Below are 16,602 nucleotides of genomic sequence, written 5' to 3'. Positions count from 1 at the left end.
TGAGAATCATGTAACCAATGATTTGAATTGAAAAATGGATGGGATCATATTTGGAGGTATATTCAGCCCCCCGTCCCTCTCAACTGCGGTGCGGGGCAAAGATGGATGGGATCAGGGCGAGATGACAGGGAACGGAAGAAGAGGTGGTCGGTGGCAGGCCCTACGCGTGATGCGCGCACCGTCCAAGCGCTGAGAAGGCAGCGATTGCAACAAACGTACATGTTGTATCTAATATATTGTTCATTACTTCCAGTATGCAAAGTTTTTTCACATTTTGGGATGGCGCAAATTTTTTTTTTGAGGTGTGCCCCCCCTTCAATTCTTTCCTGCGTCCGCCACTGGTTAGGGGGAAGGGGCAACCAGCACCGCTGCCCCTCCCCTGTTTATATAGGGGGAGGTGCGTATAGGGCCTGCCTTGGACCCTCCTCCACCCTTGTTTCAATGCAAGGGGGGCAACTTGTCCCCAAGTTGTCCCCCTCTTCTTATGGGAATTGATCTTATCCCAAATGGGGGTGCCCGACTGGGTTTGGAGGCTTGGTGCGCCTAGCCCAAGTGGGATGGGTTGCACTCCCTCGGCTCATGTGGCCCTCCCCAGGATAGTGAGCCCACTAGTGGCACTTCCGGAATCTTCTAGAAAACCCTCCGATGTGACACCGAAAAATTCCCAAACTTTTTCCAAACCCGAAAAGAGACTTCCCATATATGAATCTTGTTCCTCAGAATACTCCTAACCTCATCATGATATCCAGGATCTAATCCGAGTCTCCGAACAACATTCAGACTCCAACTCATATTTCCATATCTACCCTAAGCGTCAACGATCATTAAGTGTGTCACCCTAATGTTCATGAATGATGCAGACATGGTTGAGACACCTCTCCAATCAATAGGCAACATCGGGAACTGGAGATCTATAATGACTCCTACATATCCAACGATGAATTTGTGATCGAATGAACCATAAACGTTTTGAACAATTCCCTTTGCCTTGTGATACTTTACTTATCCGAGATCTGATCGTCGGTATCATCTAAACCTAGTCCGATATAGTTACTGATAAGTACTTGTTGCTCGCTCCATGATATGACATCATTGTGACATTGGCACATGCTTGCAAGCTTCTTGGATGTGATTCCACTGAGAGCCCCCCAGTATATCTCTTTGTCATTTGGATGGATAAATCCCACTCTTGATCCACACTATTAGGGAATAGCCAACCTCTCGCGTGTGTAATTTGACTACCAATCGCAGGCTGCCACCCGCGACTGGTACCTCACCAGTGGTATTAATTACTAGTTGTGTGCCCTCTCGGCACGCGGGGCGCGTTCCTGTCCAGCACGCTACCATTTCTTCTACTGGTCGCGTGCCTACGGTGCGCTACCAATACCTATAATACTGCTCGTGTGCCACCACGGCCCACTGCAAGTATCCAATTTTTCCAGCTGTCGTTTCTCCTCATTTATACATCGAGTATATAGATTTATATGATATCTATCCACAGGCATTACCGAGTTCATACACTGTGTACTACACACAAGCATTATTATGCAATTAGTCAAGTGACCAAATCATTACACCGTGTACTACACTGTGTAACGGACAAGATCTACACTATGTAATGGACAAGACCATCCGTGAACACTATAGAAAACTTCTTGTCCTCGCACCTAACTTGGCCATAGTTTGTGCACGATTCATGGTCACTTATGTTAACGATTAGATCAAAGTCAAAAAATCTATTTGCTGCATAATTGGCCATTGCAATAAAATAAAACCAAAAGTAAAATGAAACAAATCAAATGAGTGAACATAGGGAGTATAATATTAATTTACGAGCTCGACATCGATAGATCCCAAGGCGCCGCGGCTGCGGCACATGCGATTTCACACGAGATAGAAGCAGTGGCTTGTAGGGGAAGGCGACGGTGGCTTGCCGGGGAAGGTGGCGGTGGGCGGTCGAGGGATGGCGATGCGACGGTGGCGGCGGCTTGCCGGGGAAGGTGGCAGCAAGCGTGTGGGCGGTCGGGGAAGGCGGCGAAGGACACATAAGCGGTCTGGGGACGGTGGGCCGGTGTATTAGCTAGGGTTCATGTGCGGGTTTGGATTTGGAGGATCCAAATAAGGAATGAAAGGAAGAGAGAGAGAAAGGGATAAAGAAGGCCACTTTACCAAATATAGTGGTAGCGAGGGTGTAGCACCTGGTGTCCGTTGTTGTTCGGAGCGTACTAGCCAGGTGTGATCTGTGAGCGTGTTGCAGGTATGTTGGTCCGCTTAATTGTAGCGTGCGCTCCACTATGGTCCGCTGCCAGTAATAGCAGCCATGTGCAGCCAAAAGGGCCCGCTACCAGTGGTCCTACCCCTAAGAGTTTCCCCCGACTAATCCTTGCTTGTGTATGTCACGCGAGGGAGCGCATGCATATTTATACATGATTGACACTGGTCACGCCGCTTCGTCGACTGAGCGTTTCGTGCGCATGCACCATGCTTATCATCTCGTATAGTGCAGCCATCGACGCAGGTACACACCATGCTTTATATCATCTAGTACAGTAGTAAAGTGGGGAGGAAAGGAGACGATCGATAGTGCGGTAGGTGGCTGTGCGATGCAACTAGTGAATCTCTCATGTTACTAGGCGTGTTCGAGGACAACGCTCGCTATGGTGTGGTTCCTAGTGCATTGGACCCATTAGTCATCTATTGTGACAACATGGGTGCCATCGCCAATGCACAAGAACCAAGGTCACACAAGAAGCTAAAGCATATCAAGCTGCGTTTTCATTCGATTCGTGTGTACATCGAAGATGGTGAAGTAAAGATTTGCAAAGTACACACATATCTGAATGTGGTAGATCCATTGGCTAAAGCTCTCCCTAGGGCAAAGCATGACCAACACCAGAATGCCATGGGTGTTAGGTACCTTACAATGTAATCTAGATTATTGACTCTAGTGCAAGTGGGAGACTGTTGGAGATATGCCCAAGAGGCAATAATAAAGTGGTTAATATGATATATCTTTGTGTTTATGATAAATGTTTGCATACCATGCTATAATTGTATTAACCGAAACATTGATACATGTGTGTTATGTAAATAACAAGGAGTCCCTAGTAAGCCTCTTGTATAACTAGCTTGTTGATTAATAGATGATCATGGTTTCGTGATCATGAACATTCGATGTTATTAATAACAAGGTTATGTCATTGGATGAATGATATAATGGACACACACCCAAATAACCGTAGCATAAGATCAAGTCATTAAGTTCAACTTGCTATAAGCTTTCAATACATAGTTACCTAGTCCTTCGACCATGAGATCACGTAAATCACTTACACCGGAAGGATGCTTTGATTACATCAAACGCCATTGCGTAAATGGGTGGTTATAAAGATGGGATTAAGCATTCGGAAAGTGTGAGTTGAGGCATATGGATCAAGAGTGGGATTTGTCCATCCTGATGACGGATAGATATACTCTGGGCCCTCTCGGTGGAATGTCGTCTGATTAGCTTGCAAGCATGTGACTAGGTCACAAGAGATGACATACCACGGTACGAGTAAAGAGTACTTGTCGGTAACGAGGTTGAACTAGGAATAGAGATACCGATGATCGAACCTCGGACAAGTAAAGTATCGCGTGACAAAGGGAATCGGTATCGTATGTAAATGGTTCAATCGATCACTGAGTTATCGTTGAATATGTGGGAGCTATTATGGATCTCCAGGTACCGCTATTAGTTATTGATCGGAGAGGAGTCTCGATCATGTCCACATAGTTCTCGAACCGTAGGGTGACACACTTAAGGTTTGATGTCGTTTTAAGTAGATATGGAATATGGAATGGAGTTTGAATGTTGTTCGGAGTCTCAGATGGGATCCAGGACATCACGAGGAGTTCGGAATGGTCCGAAGAATAAGATTCATATATAGGAAGTCACTTTCCAAGTTTGGAAATGATCCGGTGCATTTATGGAAGGCGCTAGAATGTTTTAGAATCTTCCGGAAGAAATCACCATGGAAGGTGGAGTCCCGGTTGGACTCCACCAACCCTAGCCAACCACCCTAAGGGGAAGGTGGAGTCCATGGTGGACTCCACCACCATGGCCGACCATGAGGGAAGGAAAGGGAGGAGTCCCACTTCCCCTAGGTTTCACCCTTTGATAAGTTTTTGAGTTGGACTCTTATTCGAATCTTTGGGCTAACCCTTGGGGTTCCACCTATATAATGAGGGAGAGAGGGAGGGAGGCCGGCCACCACTTGAGCCACACCACCCAAGGGCACCCAAGGCCGGCGCCCCAAGTGCCCCCTCTCCCCAAACCCTAGCCGCCCCCTCCTCCCGCTTCTCCCGTAGTGCTTAGGCGAAGCCCTGCCGGAGATCTCCACCACCACCGACACCACGCCGTCGTGCTGTTGGGATTCCGAGGAGGATCTACTACATCCGCTTCCCGCTGGAACAGGGAGAAGGACGTCATCATCAACACCGAACGTGTGACCGAGTACGGAGGTGCTGCCCGACTGTGACACCGTCAAGATCTTCTACGCGCTTTTGAAAGTGGCAAGTGATCGACTACATCAACAACGAGATCTAATCTCGTAGGCTTTGGAATCTTCGAGGGTTAATCTCATGATCTTCATCTCGTTGCTACCATCTACTAGATTAGATCTTGGCTTGTTATTCGTTTTTGCGGTAGATTTTGTTTTGTTTTCTATGCTACGAATCCCATTAGTTTGTTTATGAAACGCACATGTATGAGTGTTTCCGGTTAATACAATTATAACATGGGAAATAAAAAATTATCATAAACACAACGATATTATAATAACAAGTTTATTATTGCCTCTCGGATATATCTCCAACAATAGTCAGCCGAATTGGGGCTGGGGGGCCAGCCGGTCGAGATCTGTAGTAGATGAGCAAGACGCGGTGTCGGCTGGGCAAGCTGGGAACGATGGCGGCGGCCGGGCGAGACGCAGTGGTGTCCAACCGAATCATGGCAACAACAAGCTGAATGGGGCAGGATCAGCAGCAGCTGACAAGCACCAGGAAGAAGATGGCCACAAGAAGGAAGAAGAAGCAGCACGCTGGACGGAGCAGCATTCGGCGGTTGCGTTCCATGGTTGATGAAGATGAGAAAAAGGAAATGGTTAAGCACTTGTTGCTCCAGATAAGTATGCAATGGAAAAGATGAAAATGATATGGAAGGCATGCTTTGAAAGAGTCTTATGTTGAGAATCTGGCGTCCATATTTTAGCTCTAGCTGACCAGCATCATTGAAGCAACCTCAAAGATGCTTGCATTGAATTTATGCTCTCTTCCAGTAGAATTGATCATGTGGTCGCAGGCCAAGGGTATGTAAACCTCAAAAGATCTTATTATGGTGCCATCGTCGATGTATTTGAGAGGGCTCCTAAGTCCGGTAAATTTGGTACGCCAACTTGATACGATCCAGTCCTATCCTTCAATTCCGAGAAATCTTTGGACGCGACTGCATGCCTTATGTTAGGTTGGAGAAACCAATTAAGTTTTGATGATTTAGCATGCACATCTTTGGTTATCAAGTTACCTTTTGATACATGAGGTTGATTTATGTTCCAGTTTTCGAGATCTTTTTGAGGATAAAAGATGATTTTATTAAATGTATATGTCTCGAGTGCTGTTTTTTTCCTCACTTTGATTTTTGGCTTATTTTAAGAACCGCAAAACTTTGAGTTCTTTGCTATCACTATTGAAGTAATCTGTTTTACCTGGTTGGAGAACTTACTTTTAAGTGCTAATAACTGCTAATGTTGGTCTCTGTCTATAGCTTCAGGTGATTAACATATTCATATAAAACATGCCAAAATTGATATACTCGTTATTACTAATAAGTTCCTCATATATATCTAAATATGGATATCAGGTTAGTGCCACTTCTTCCACTTTTTATTATTATTATGAGTGCTTTGTACTGTCTTTGTAATGCCACAACGGTGATTATATTGTATTTTGATGACACCATATAAAAAACATGTTAGGCCTCGTGGCAAATATGATCAAGAAAGAGGCTCGCCTTTGGGTTACCGCAGAAACACAAAATTTGGGTGATTTGATGATGAGAGATTAGCCCCGTAGTATTTTACCTTTACTTTCATGTAAAGACCTCTTCTTAACTAACCGAATGTGGCAAGGCTTCTGCCTCCGTTAAAAAAAACATGTTAGGCCTTGCGTGAGTACAAAGAGTTTCAGTCTATAGGTAGTAACCTAGAGCATGACGGGCATATCTAAGGAGCTTACGAACGGCTATATTGCTACATAATTTTCATCTTTTTGATCTTTACAAGTTTTCCCATACGGTTATATTTCTTCTCTTTGGTTTCATCTTCATATTTAACTCCAAATTTCATATGGACCATTATTTTATTACTGTTGTATGCCATTCCATATTTTTCTTCATATAAACATGTTAGTAAGAACATACTTGACTTTTTCTTTTGTATATTATTGTTTGCAACCTTGGTTGGATGTCTTGGTAATGTTGAATTAGTAAATAAAGTAAGCAAGAAACAATAATTTTTTTTTGGCAGATTGGGTGTTCGGCATAGTCAGACATAAAGAGAAATTCCAAGAATTTATCCGTTCGGAAGGCATGCAAAGTAGTCCATAGGAAAATGTTGATTTAATAATCATACAAAACAAATAAGATTGATTGGAAAGTAATTATAGAATCCTCCAAAATTCTATGAAATTTCTTTGAATCAAACAGTACGTTGGTAAAGCATTTGGTTGGAAACCAGTGTAGTTGAGTAAACAGCCATGATAGTTATCGCCAACCAATCTGTTAAGCGACGGTAGTTGAGAAGTACATCACCCGTCGTTTTCTGCTCAGGCTGCAGACTGCAGACTGCATCCTTTGGATTTATCTCCCGATAGACTTGCATACGAACAGCAAAGGAAAACGAGAACAGCCAAAGAAGATCAAAGCGCCGACACTGCACCAGTATTTCTTATTTTCAGCCTCCGCATTGGTGCCACCGTTTTTTCTAGTCAATCACCTGCAAATGTGTGCGCTGCCAAGGACAAAGAAGACAAGATCTCGATATTGCAGCTACCTTATTTTAGCTAACCTGATGCTTATTGTTTCAATTCCATAACAAGTACAAATAGTATTCCACCAACCAAGGGATGTATGTAAACTGATCTGCCTGCCTTCATACCAATAATTGATAATTAGTTTGTACAAATGGAATTTCGTGATAAAAAATAATAGCCTATAAAGAAGGGGCCATGGGCTGATGGATGGTCATGTAGTACAACACCAGAGCTCCTAATTTTCTTTAACGTATAACGTATTGCTATGCTTGCAAGAATATGACCTGACTCCAGCTTGTGCATGTATCTATTGTAATTCGCCTACTGGCGCCTCGTTCAGCCATAGGTAATGAATGAACTCGTACAGCTTTCCGCTCACACTCACCTGCTCGAATTGAAAAAGGTTGTAAAGTTACTGGTGTGCGTTTGATACTGGAACATAAGTAAAGATAGTTTAAGGAAGAAACGGAACCTTGTAAGGTGTCGGATTTAGCCGCCTGATGTGATCTGGACGCAGTTTTTCAAGCTGTTGCATGCAACGGCTTCTGATATTCTCCAGTGAGGGCAGCTCTGCTCTAGGTTTATCTGCACAAAACGCAGATATGAATATATTAAGTGATGTTTAAATCAACTCCGACAACACTACAGCCCGCAACTTAACATGGTACTTGTTCAGCTGTAACAATCACCAGCTTCTGGACTAGAATGTACAACTGGTTCATGTGAGTCTTTCATGTCACTTTTCTTCACAGATTTTGTGATTTGAAAATGTTTTGCAACAAAGCAGACCCCTTATAGTTTTAAAGAGCATCAGATAGTACAATAGACCCAGAGATATACTAAGACCAAACCCTGTACCGTAACGTGGTCGGTTGTGTCGACAAAGTTGGAGGTGGAGTGTGACAAGACTAACCCTGGTATTTGTATTGCCCTTCCGTTGGCTGCGTGCGTACAGGTGAGCTAGCTACCATTGTTATTTATTTTTATTTTGTTCCCTTACCAAACCTGGTATTTCTATTAGTTTTTTTATCCGATTTTCCCTAATTAACTGGACAACTCTATTTCTTCTATAGTGAATTGCGAAGTTCCTTCCCTTTCAAGATTTCTCAACAAAAATTTATCGTTTTAAGAAGAGATATGACGTCCATACTTGAACTCCCAGGCCAGTAGCACTGCAGAAGCTCCTCAACATGTTGGGGGACAACATAAGCTCTCTTGGATTCAAGGAACGGGTGGCGACAAAGGATTCTCTCTCCTGCCTGGAATATTTCAATAATGTGACATTAACTTATAAATATGAATCAGTGATGTAGATGAAAAAGAAGTCAACAAAGGATATGAAAGGTGACAGCAGCGTCGCATGATAACAATGTAAAGCAAATAATCAACCGATGTTTTAACACTCAATTGCATTCCACTTCAAAGGTAGATTATAATATCATACGACTTCTGTGATTGACAAAATGGTGCGGTAAGTACAGAACCTTGCATGTGAATAAAGAACAGAGGTGCATTGTTACCTTTGGTGATGGTTCACTCTCACGTATCATGATATCTACCAACGGATAGCCTTCTTTGCCATACAATCTGAAACATCTCTTTTTGCATGGAATAGAGACCTGCAACGAACCACCCATATATATCAGTAAAGAAAAGTTATGCAATTCTTTTGTTAATGTAAACAGTAACCATACTTTTGCCACATCCTCAGAGAGTTTGATACGAGGTCTACTGTTGATCTCAACTAGCTTAAAAACACATCCAAGAGCAGCTTGGGAATAACACGTTACAAGATAAGTTCCAATACCAAAGGCATCAACTTCATGACCCTGCAAAGAAGATGGAAATTTGGAATCATATGCACTTGAAAAAAAAATAGAAGTGAATTATGTATTCAATAAAATTTGCTCCACATAAGCACACGCAAATGCATCAAGCAATATAAGCACCACCGTTATCCTGTGAAAGATGGACATATCGCCATAGCAGTTCTATCATCAACTAACCTTATTGTAAAAATGATTGTGAACTCACTCAGTTACATGTTTTTACCTGTTTGTTCAGGGCATCAATCGTCTCCTCGTTCAGGTCATTGCTAGCAGTAATGATCATCTTCCCAAAACCAGGTATGTTAAACTCCTTTTCTATTGCGTGAAACACTTTTCGAGCTTCGATAGAAAGATACGCCAGATCACCAGAATCTAATCTGATGCCGGATGCTTTATACCTACACAAAAAATTATATTCATCCAAACTGATTTAAATTTTTTATTTACAAAAAAATGAGCACAAGATGCATTCATTTAAAACATCATCTGTAACTCTATAAGCCCAGGATATTAAAAAAGAAAAAAATAGATGTCATCCTATATTCATGAAGTAGGAGGGGCTCTCTGGTACTGGGATATGATGGATTTTGCAAGTACACACAATTCTGAAAACGAACTACTTGGGGGGCCTTAAACCTGTAAAATCGTAGGGCCTCTTTGTTTCATAGGATTTTGAAAACGCAGAATAGAAAAAATGTAGGACTGGGATGGCATCCCATACTGAATCCATTAGGAATAAAAACACATGAATCCACAATAGAAGCTATTTGGTTGCACCACATGAAAAAAACAGGAATTTTCCTGAAAGAATACATGTATGCCATAGTTGTCACTGAAACATAGGAAAATTCTATGAGGTTAGACCTAATAGGGGAAATTCTCTTATGGAATTGGATGTAAGATAGCCCATAGGAAAAAGTCATATGGTTTTCAGTCCTACAAATCAAACAAACCCTACAGGAAAGATTCCTACGAAATAGAATCCTCCAAAATTCCTATAGATTCCTTTGAACCAAAGAGGTCCTTACTGTAATCGACCACCCCTATATTTGAGACGGAGTTTCTGATAAAAATAAAATACAGCTTCATTTGTATATTCTTGAAAAAAGTCCTTTTCTTAATTCTGGTATTCTACCATAAATGGTATGAGCCAAGCTCCTATCCAATCTGGTATGGAAAAACTCATATCTAATAACCCAATGCACATGGAATAAGTGCCAAAGATAGTTCAACATACCCTAAATCATGGAGTGCTAGAGCTACTGCACAGAAATTTGGAATCCCACTCCGCATAACCTGAAAGGAAAAAAGAACTGAGGTTTCTGTCCAGAGAACACAGGAGCAGCATAAATAAGTATAAAATGTACATGCAGAACTGTCAAATGATAGAAGATGGGGAACAGGTCATGTATGCACAGTTGCACATTCATTTGTTACACACCACAAAACAAGTACAAAGTTGTACAAACATCAATTCAGAGTTGGTTATGCCTTCTCGGAGTAGTGCCAGGCTAATGGGCATTCATTTTTTTTGGTAACCTTTGCAATTCTTTGAATTGATAAAAAGAAATGAAGCACACAAGTTTTCAGAAATTGTGGATAGTACCAATGATCAGTCAAATACTCAAATCAAATAACAGTGTCGAAGCCTAACCATGTATATTCTTGAAGTTGGACATACTTTCAATTTTAAATACAAAAGCGGAAGCTCAGAGGTAAAAAAAAGGTAGTGCCAGGCTAATGGCCATCAAATATTTTTTCGATAAGCTTTGCAATTCTTTGAATTGATAAAAAGAAATGAAGCACACAAGTTTTCAGAAATTGGGGATACTACCAATGATCAGTCAAATACTCAAATCAAATAACAGTGTCGAAGCCTAATCATGTATAAACTTGAAGTTGGACATACTTTCAATTTTAAATACAAAAGCGGAAGCTCAGAGGTAAAAAGGGATGAAATGATGGTAGGGTAACTTTATAAGAAAATTCACTGAAAACATATCACCAAAGGAGCTTGAGAATACAAATACTACAAAAGTTTGGTTGTTAGAATTGAGAAACATTGCGCAAGACCTCATTCAGCCATATATTAACAGCAAAAACAAGAGAAAAACAGGTCGCAATAGGTTAACAACTCACATCATACGTGTCCACAAGAGCTAGGAAGTTGCTTGGAAAAGCTAATGCATAGGATGCAAATGCAGCCAGCTCACTTTGATTTGTGTCGCCAAAAACACTGGACAATGAATCTGCTACCTGAAAACAACAACATATAACGTAAATATATTGTAAGAACTGAAAACAACACAGCAAGATTCTGCAATTATACCTTGATACAAATGACACATTTTGATGCTTGTTCAGGAATAAAATAAGTTCTGCAAATATACCTGAATCTTGTGTAGCCACTGTTGCACTAAAGTAACAAAATCCTTGCAGATTCCTGAACCATCTTTGTTCCTTAGGGTCCTGTCTGGGATCTCACTGAGGTTCTAGAAAAATTAAAACGACTGCTAAATCAGCCAACAACATAAACTGCAATAAATTGCAGAAAATATTAAATAAAGCATCTTTCAGAATGCTAGGAATATTAAAGTACGAGTTTCTGTAGGTGCAAATGCAAGGGAGAATACCAAATGCTGTGGCTGTGCACATTGAATAAAAGTGATACATGAAAAGATTTGCTATGTTCGAAAGAATCCATGTCGAGATAATGATTATCCGTACATTTCAGGTCAAACACAATGTTAAATTATGAAGGAAAGGCACTGAGGTCCAGAAGAGATGCAAACGAGAAATGAAAAGAGAAAGAGGAAAACAAAAAGGACACATGAGTGCAGGCTATGTAAGAAAAATAAAATCAAATATCCATCATAGAACACCAAGATGGTCACCAGGGTTTCATAATTGAATTGGACTACAGCGCGACTTATCACAGCATGACCCCACTCATGTCAGCCTACGCACGAACAAGCGGGAGAGCGTAGCCTCATGGCACAATCGGACAGCGTCATCGGAGCACATCGCACCAGTGGACGGTGCTCTGAATGTATGTTCCACAGATTTAGAGTTTATAATTTGAGGGCTAGTATAGTGAGAAAACAAATCTTCCAGCTTGAATCTTGATACAATATGGAGCTTAGGAGCCAATGTAGTGACAAACTGTTTGGCCAATGTAACTACAGTATGGTGTGACACAACAAGGTGCTCCGGTGATAGCAAACTACAGCATATAGAAAGCTTTTGTCCATTGGTGATTGGTAACATGAAGGAAATTTACTGACCATATATGAGCTAACATAAGCATGAGAATGTGTTCCACGGAGTGGTATGCCAAATAGATGTCCAGCCAATACATTACTGAAAAAAAAAAAGAGAATGAAGGTGAACCAACATTTTCAGGATAAAATAGCACCTCTCTGTAAGCAACAACAACAACAACAACATCAAAGCCTTTTTCCCAAGCAAGTTGGGGTAGGCCAGATATGAAACCCAACAGAAATAAAAGGAAGCCAAATATACTGGGCTTAAAGAAATACCATTGGGAAGTGAAAGAACCTATTCCTCAAAAAAAAAGTGAAAGAACCTACCTGGTTGCATCAAAGCCACCCATAAAACAATACTTCGAAGCACTTATTGCACCATCAGGCCCCTGCAAAGGTAAACACAAAGCTATGTTTCAGGTGTGGAAATAGCTAATGTTTGCATAAAAACATAGTTGACATAATACCGCAGAAGGTATAAGACCACACCTGCGCTCGTCTTAAACCAAATTCCATTAGAACCTTTGACTTTCCAGCAACATGACGGTGTCGTGCAGCATTGGTGGTTACCAAAGAGGCATAATTGATGAGATTTATAAATGGAGTCTCAAGCAGTTGAACCACCTGATAATGTTATGGAAGAGTATAAGTTGCTATAGAGACAATTCAACTTTTAGATAATGCTTAAAACAAAATTTAGGACATATGTTATTAGAAACAGCATCTGGTTAGGGACTTTGTACTTACAGCAACCGGACCCTCAACTCTCATCAGTGGAACTTTTGGAAAGACTACTGATCCCTCAGCAATGGAGTACACCTCCACATCAGAGCAATCGATTTCCCTGAGATAATCAAAGAACGCATCCTACAAATTGCAAGCATATCAGTAAATAAGCATTTGTCAGGGCAAGCAAGTGAAGAAGCTATAGGAAGTATATTAAAAATGGGTAAAAAATGAGATTATACATGGAGCAGCACACAAGTCGACCTTGTAGCATCTGAGGTTGCATTTTTTTGTAGCCACTGCTATTCAGCTTTTTTATACACATGAACAACTAGAAAGTCTACAGAGCTAACCTAGCAGGATGACCTAAGAACCATTTACCATTTGAGAAAAAAAGAAAAAAAGAACTATTATATGTATGCAGTGTTAAGCTGATACCTCACACATTGGCATGACTGATTTCAGGAAAGAAATCTCATCTTCCATGAACTTAAAGTTCGCAATGAACCTAATACATTCTTCAAGACCAGCAAAAACAGTGAATTCTCCGCCAAATGGATTTTTCCTAAAGTACAGGTCAAACCTGTAAAAGGAAAAGGAGCGAAATCAGTATGAGGTTGACCATCCTGAGTTGTTAGCTGTAACAAGCTCTTCTATTTGTAGGTCCCTATTTACGAAACTGATTCAACAAACATGTTCTGTCTATTTGTAGGTCCACATTTACAAATCTGATTTTTTGTAGGGCCACATTTACGAAACTGATTCAACAAACGAGTTCATGTGGAAATAGCACTTCCAAGAGAAAGATAAAACTGTGAGTTCATTGGACAAAGTAAATTGACATTAAAAAGTTCTGCATAACAGACGATCAGTTTCTAGAAGGGTAAGTTTGCAAGTTTCGTGGTATATTGAAATACAATGGCCATAGGCTCCAGTCCAAACCATTTACCCAGCATGCATATATCCAACACTTATCGGACCCATAGATAATCACCAAAATATACCATGATTCTTCTTTTATTAATTTCCACTTTTGGATGTCATATGTTGATAAACAAATTCCGTAGTCCTAGCCAATGTAGTGTCAGTACTTTTGGCATTGATTATTTTCATTTGAATGAGAAAGAACTCCATATTATGTTTTAAACAAAGCCTCATAGTTATGCCTCTAATGTTCTTCTCATTCACACTTGCATGAAGGGAGAAGTATCTTTGGTATTAAACCCTTCAAACAATTCCATGGCACAAATGTGCACAATAGTATTTTGTAGGACATCAAAGAACAGGGAAAACTTGAATTGTGTGTGTGTGCATGTGTGTTGAATATGAACCTACCATTTGTTCATATTTCTTCCAAATAGGAACAAAATAAGCTATTTCGTGACATGCATTTTATTTGTATGCACGTTGAAGCACTTCTCTTACGTAATCTAGGTACCTGTTAACACTAAATTGGTTCTAAGTTTATTTATTTATTCTGTTTTTTCTAGCTTCTTGAGTTTTATTGCCATGTTTTTCTTAGCAATATACAAAAGTGCCAAGTACAAGTTCGAAGTACCTCCCAGAATATTCCATCAAGTCACAATATTAAATGTTTTTTGTAACATTCCTAGCTTCTGAACTAAAAAAAAAAAAAAAAACGTCGCCGTCCACTTTAAAATAATAGGCACAACGCACCAAACCCCCAGACATAAAAGTTAAATATGAAATCAAAGAACTAACAGCGTCATTTGTTTGCTCAAGTAGCAAAGTTTACTGTCTTTTTACAGGAGCAAAGTTCATTAATCATTATTGATTTAAAGGAGTTACATCATTCAAATGTCCCCATCCATTTGTCTCCTCTGCATCAGCATCAGGAGTACATTACATAATGATCTAGAAAATTCCTCCATCGACACATCGAAATTCTAGAGAACCCCACAGTGACATATGAAATAGCTGCTCTGGTGTGTCAGAATCAAGATACCATGTACTAAAATAAAATAAGGAAATCCTAAGAGAAAGGGCAGTGGAGTTTTTTTTAGCACAAGGACATCTGGAGTTCTGGACCCACATGAAAGCAATAGCAAATCCAAGCAACTAACGACAGCTGGGCTCTCAACTTTGGCGTGAAGTGATTATAGAATGCACATCGAGAAGGGCATTCCAAAGCAATGCGTAGCTAAGCAATGAAGAGCCAACCATTCAACTTGAAGACATAACAAAAAATAAATATAAACAGCACACATAACCTTGTGCAACTGAACTGAACTGAACTGCTTATATAAGTTAACACATCAGCTTTGAAAAGGCAGATGATGAAAACTACACGTGAGAGAGAGAGAGAGCTTCACACAGCAAAACCACAGCACCAGTTGGGCAACCACCGAATAATCAACTATACCAACCCCCTAATTACACCGTTTTAAGGGAGGGCGCGAAAAGCTTTTAGACGCCAATATTTATTCAGAACAAAAACAATATCACATTGGCTAAAATAAAAAAATTAAACCATAGCAATGACAGAATTGCACGAACAGCCCAAATATCTCTCGAAATCACGCCTCTCGTCAATTCCTTCCACTGAACCTAACCCGGAACCGTCCAGCTCACGCCAGATCACCACGTCTCGATCCAATCCAATCAGCAGAACCGAAGCGTAGATACACGGAGCGGAGGATACGAGGCAGAGGCGAGGGTGCTTACACGGCTCGGTCGGCGTGCTTGCCGGCCTTCCAGTAGGCGTAGGCCATGGAGAACTGGTACTGATCGGTGAGCAGCGCCGTCGCCATGGGGTTCGTGGGCGGCCCCACCTGCGCCGTCGCCGCCGCCGCCGCCACGGAACCGTTGGCGCCGGCGCCCGCGGTAGGCGCCGTCGCCTCCATGCTTGGACGCTGGCAAGCTTGTGCGCGCTCCCCTAGGGTTCTCCGGGCTGAGGCGTGGGAAGCTTCAAGGGGAGGGGAGGCGGGAGGAAGACAATTGGAGGCCGGGAGGGGAAGGAGGAGAAGGAGACGGACGCCAGGGGCCAATTTGGAATTTGGAAGCTTGGCTCGGAGGAGAACGTTATTTATAGGGCTGCCAAGTTTCACAGATATACCGCTGGAAGTTGGTAATGCCATAGAGTGCCCTCGCATGGTTTGACGATCTCTTAAACAAAATCCTTGCTCTGCAAGATTTTTTCTTTTTTGGGTTTTGTAGATTGCTCGCCACATATACCCTGTGGTTGCTCTGCAATATTTTCTAATTTGCAATTACACCATAATTGTCTGTCGGGCGGAAGCTTCATGAGGTGGAGTTGTTGCTTGCATGGCTTAGATGATAATCTTGTATCGTCGGTGTGGCGAGATTGTCGGCTTGATCGACACACCTCAGAGTAGGGTTTGACTTTCAGGCCGGGCGGCGGCCCAGATGTTAACGCGGCGGGCCGTGCTCTACGAGTGGGTTGCTCTGTACAGTTCTGCTGCGGGTGAGTTGTGCGGTGTCCTGGCTCGAGTGCAGGCTGTGGTAAGTTGGGTTGGCGGTCCGCTAGGCATGACGGTTGACGGTCCTAAAACTTAACTTTGACAGTGTTGTCATGCGGACGACAAGGTTGCTCTCGATGTTGGCCGTCGGTGTCGCTTTGGCGCAGCTCCTCGGAGGGTTGACTTCTTTATCTACGTTTAAGCGTCATGTGTCTACTTCTCCCATAGTAGTCGCGGTGTCTTCTCTCCGACATTAATAGATATAAGGTAAAGCTT

The 16,602-nt window shown here is 41.7% G+C and overlaps 1 protein-coding gene across 1 annotated transcript; it reads right to left on the bottom strand.

Moving 5' to 3' along the window:
• Positions 1-7,164: 7,164 nt before the first annotated feature.
• On the bottom strand, positions 7,165-15,883 carry LOC124674181 (nicotinate phosphoribosyltransferase 2-like). The gene is made up of 15 exons (XM_047210218.1): positions 15,572-15,883; positions 13,325-13,469; positions 12,908-13,027; positions 12,650-12,784; positions 12,488-12,549; positions 12,182-12,257; positions 11,288-11,389; positions 11,037-11,153; positions 10,135-10,193; positions 9,121-9,295; positions 8,763-8,897; positions 8,589-8,687; positions 8,219-8,327; positions 7,541-7,653; positions 7,165-7,453 (listed from the first exon to the last, which is right to left on the bottom strand). The coding sequence occupies exons 1-15, from the start codon at positions 15,748-15,750 to the stop codon at positions 7,376-7,378; spliced, it is 1,704 nt and encodes a 567-aa protein (XP_047066174.1). The 5' UTR covers positions 15,751-15,883; the 3' UTR covers positions 7,165-7,375.
• Between the last annotated feature and the right edge of the window lie 719 nt (positions 15,884-16,602).

This window comes from Lolium rigidum, chromosome 7 (assembly GCF_022539505.1).
Source record: "Lolium rigidum isolate FL_2022 chromosome 7, APGP_CSIRO_Lrig_0.1, whole genome shotgun sequence".
NCBI classification, from domain to species: Eukaryota; Viridiplantae; Streptophyta; class Magnoliopsida; order Poales; family Poaceae; genus Lolium; species Lolium rigidum.
Note: the sequence above shows the minus strand (reverse complement) of the source record. Positions and strands in the feature narration are given on the sequence as shown.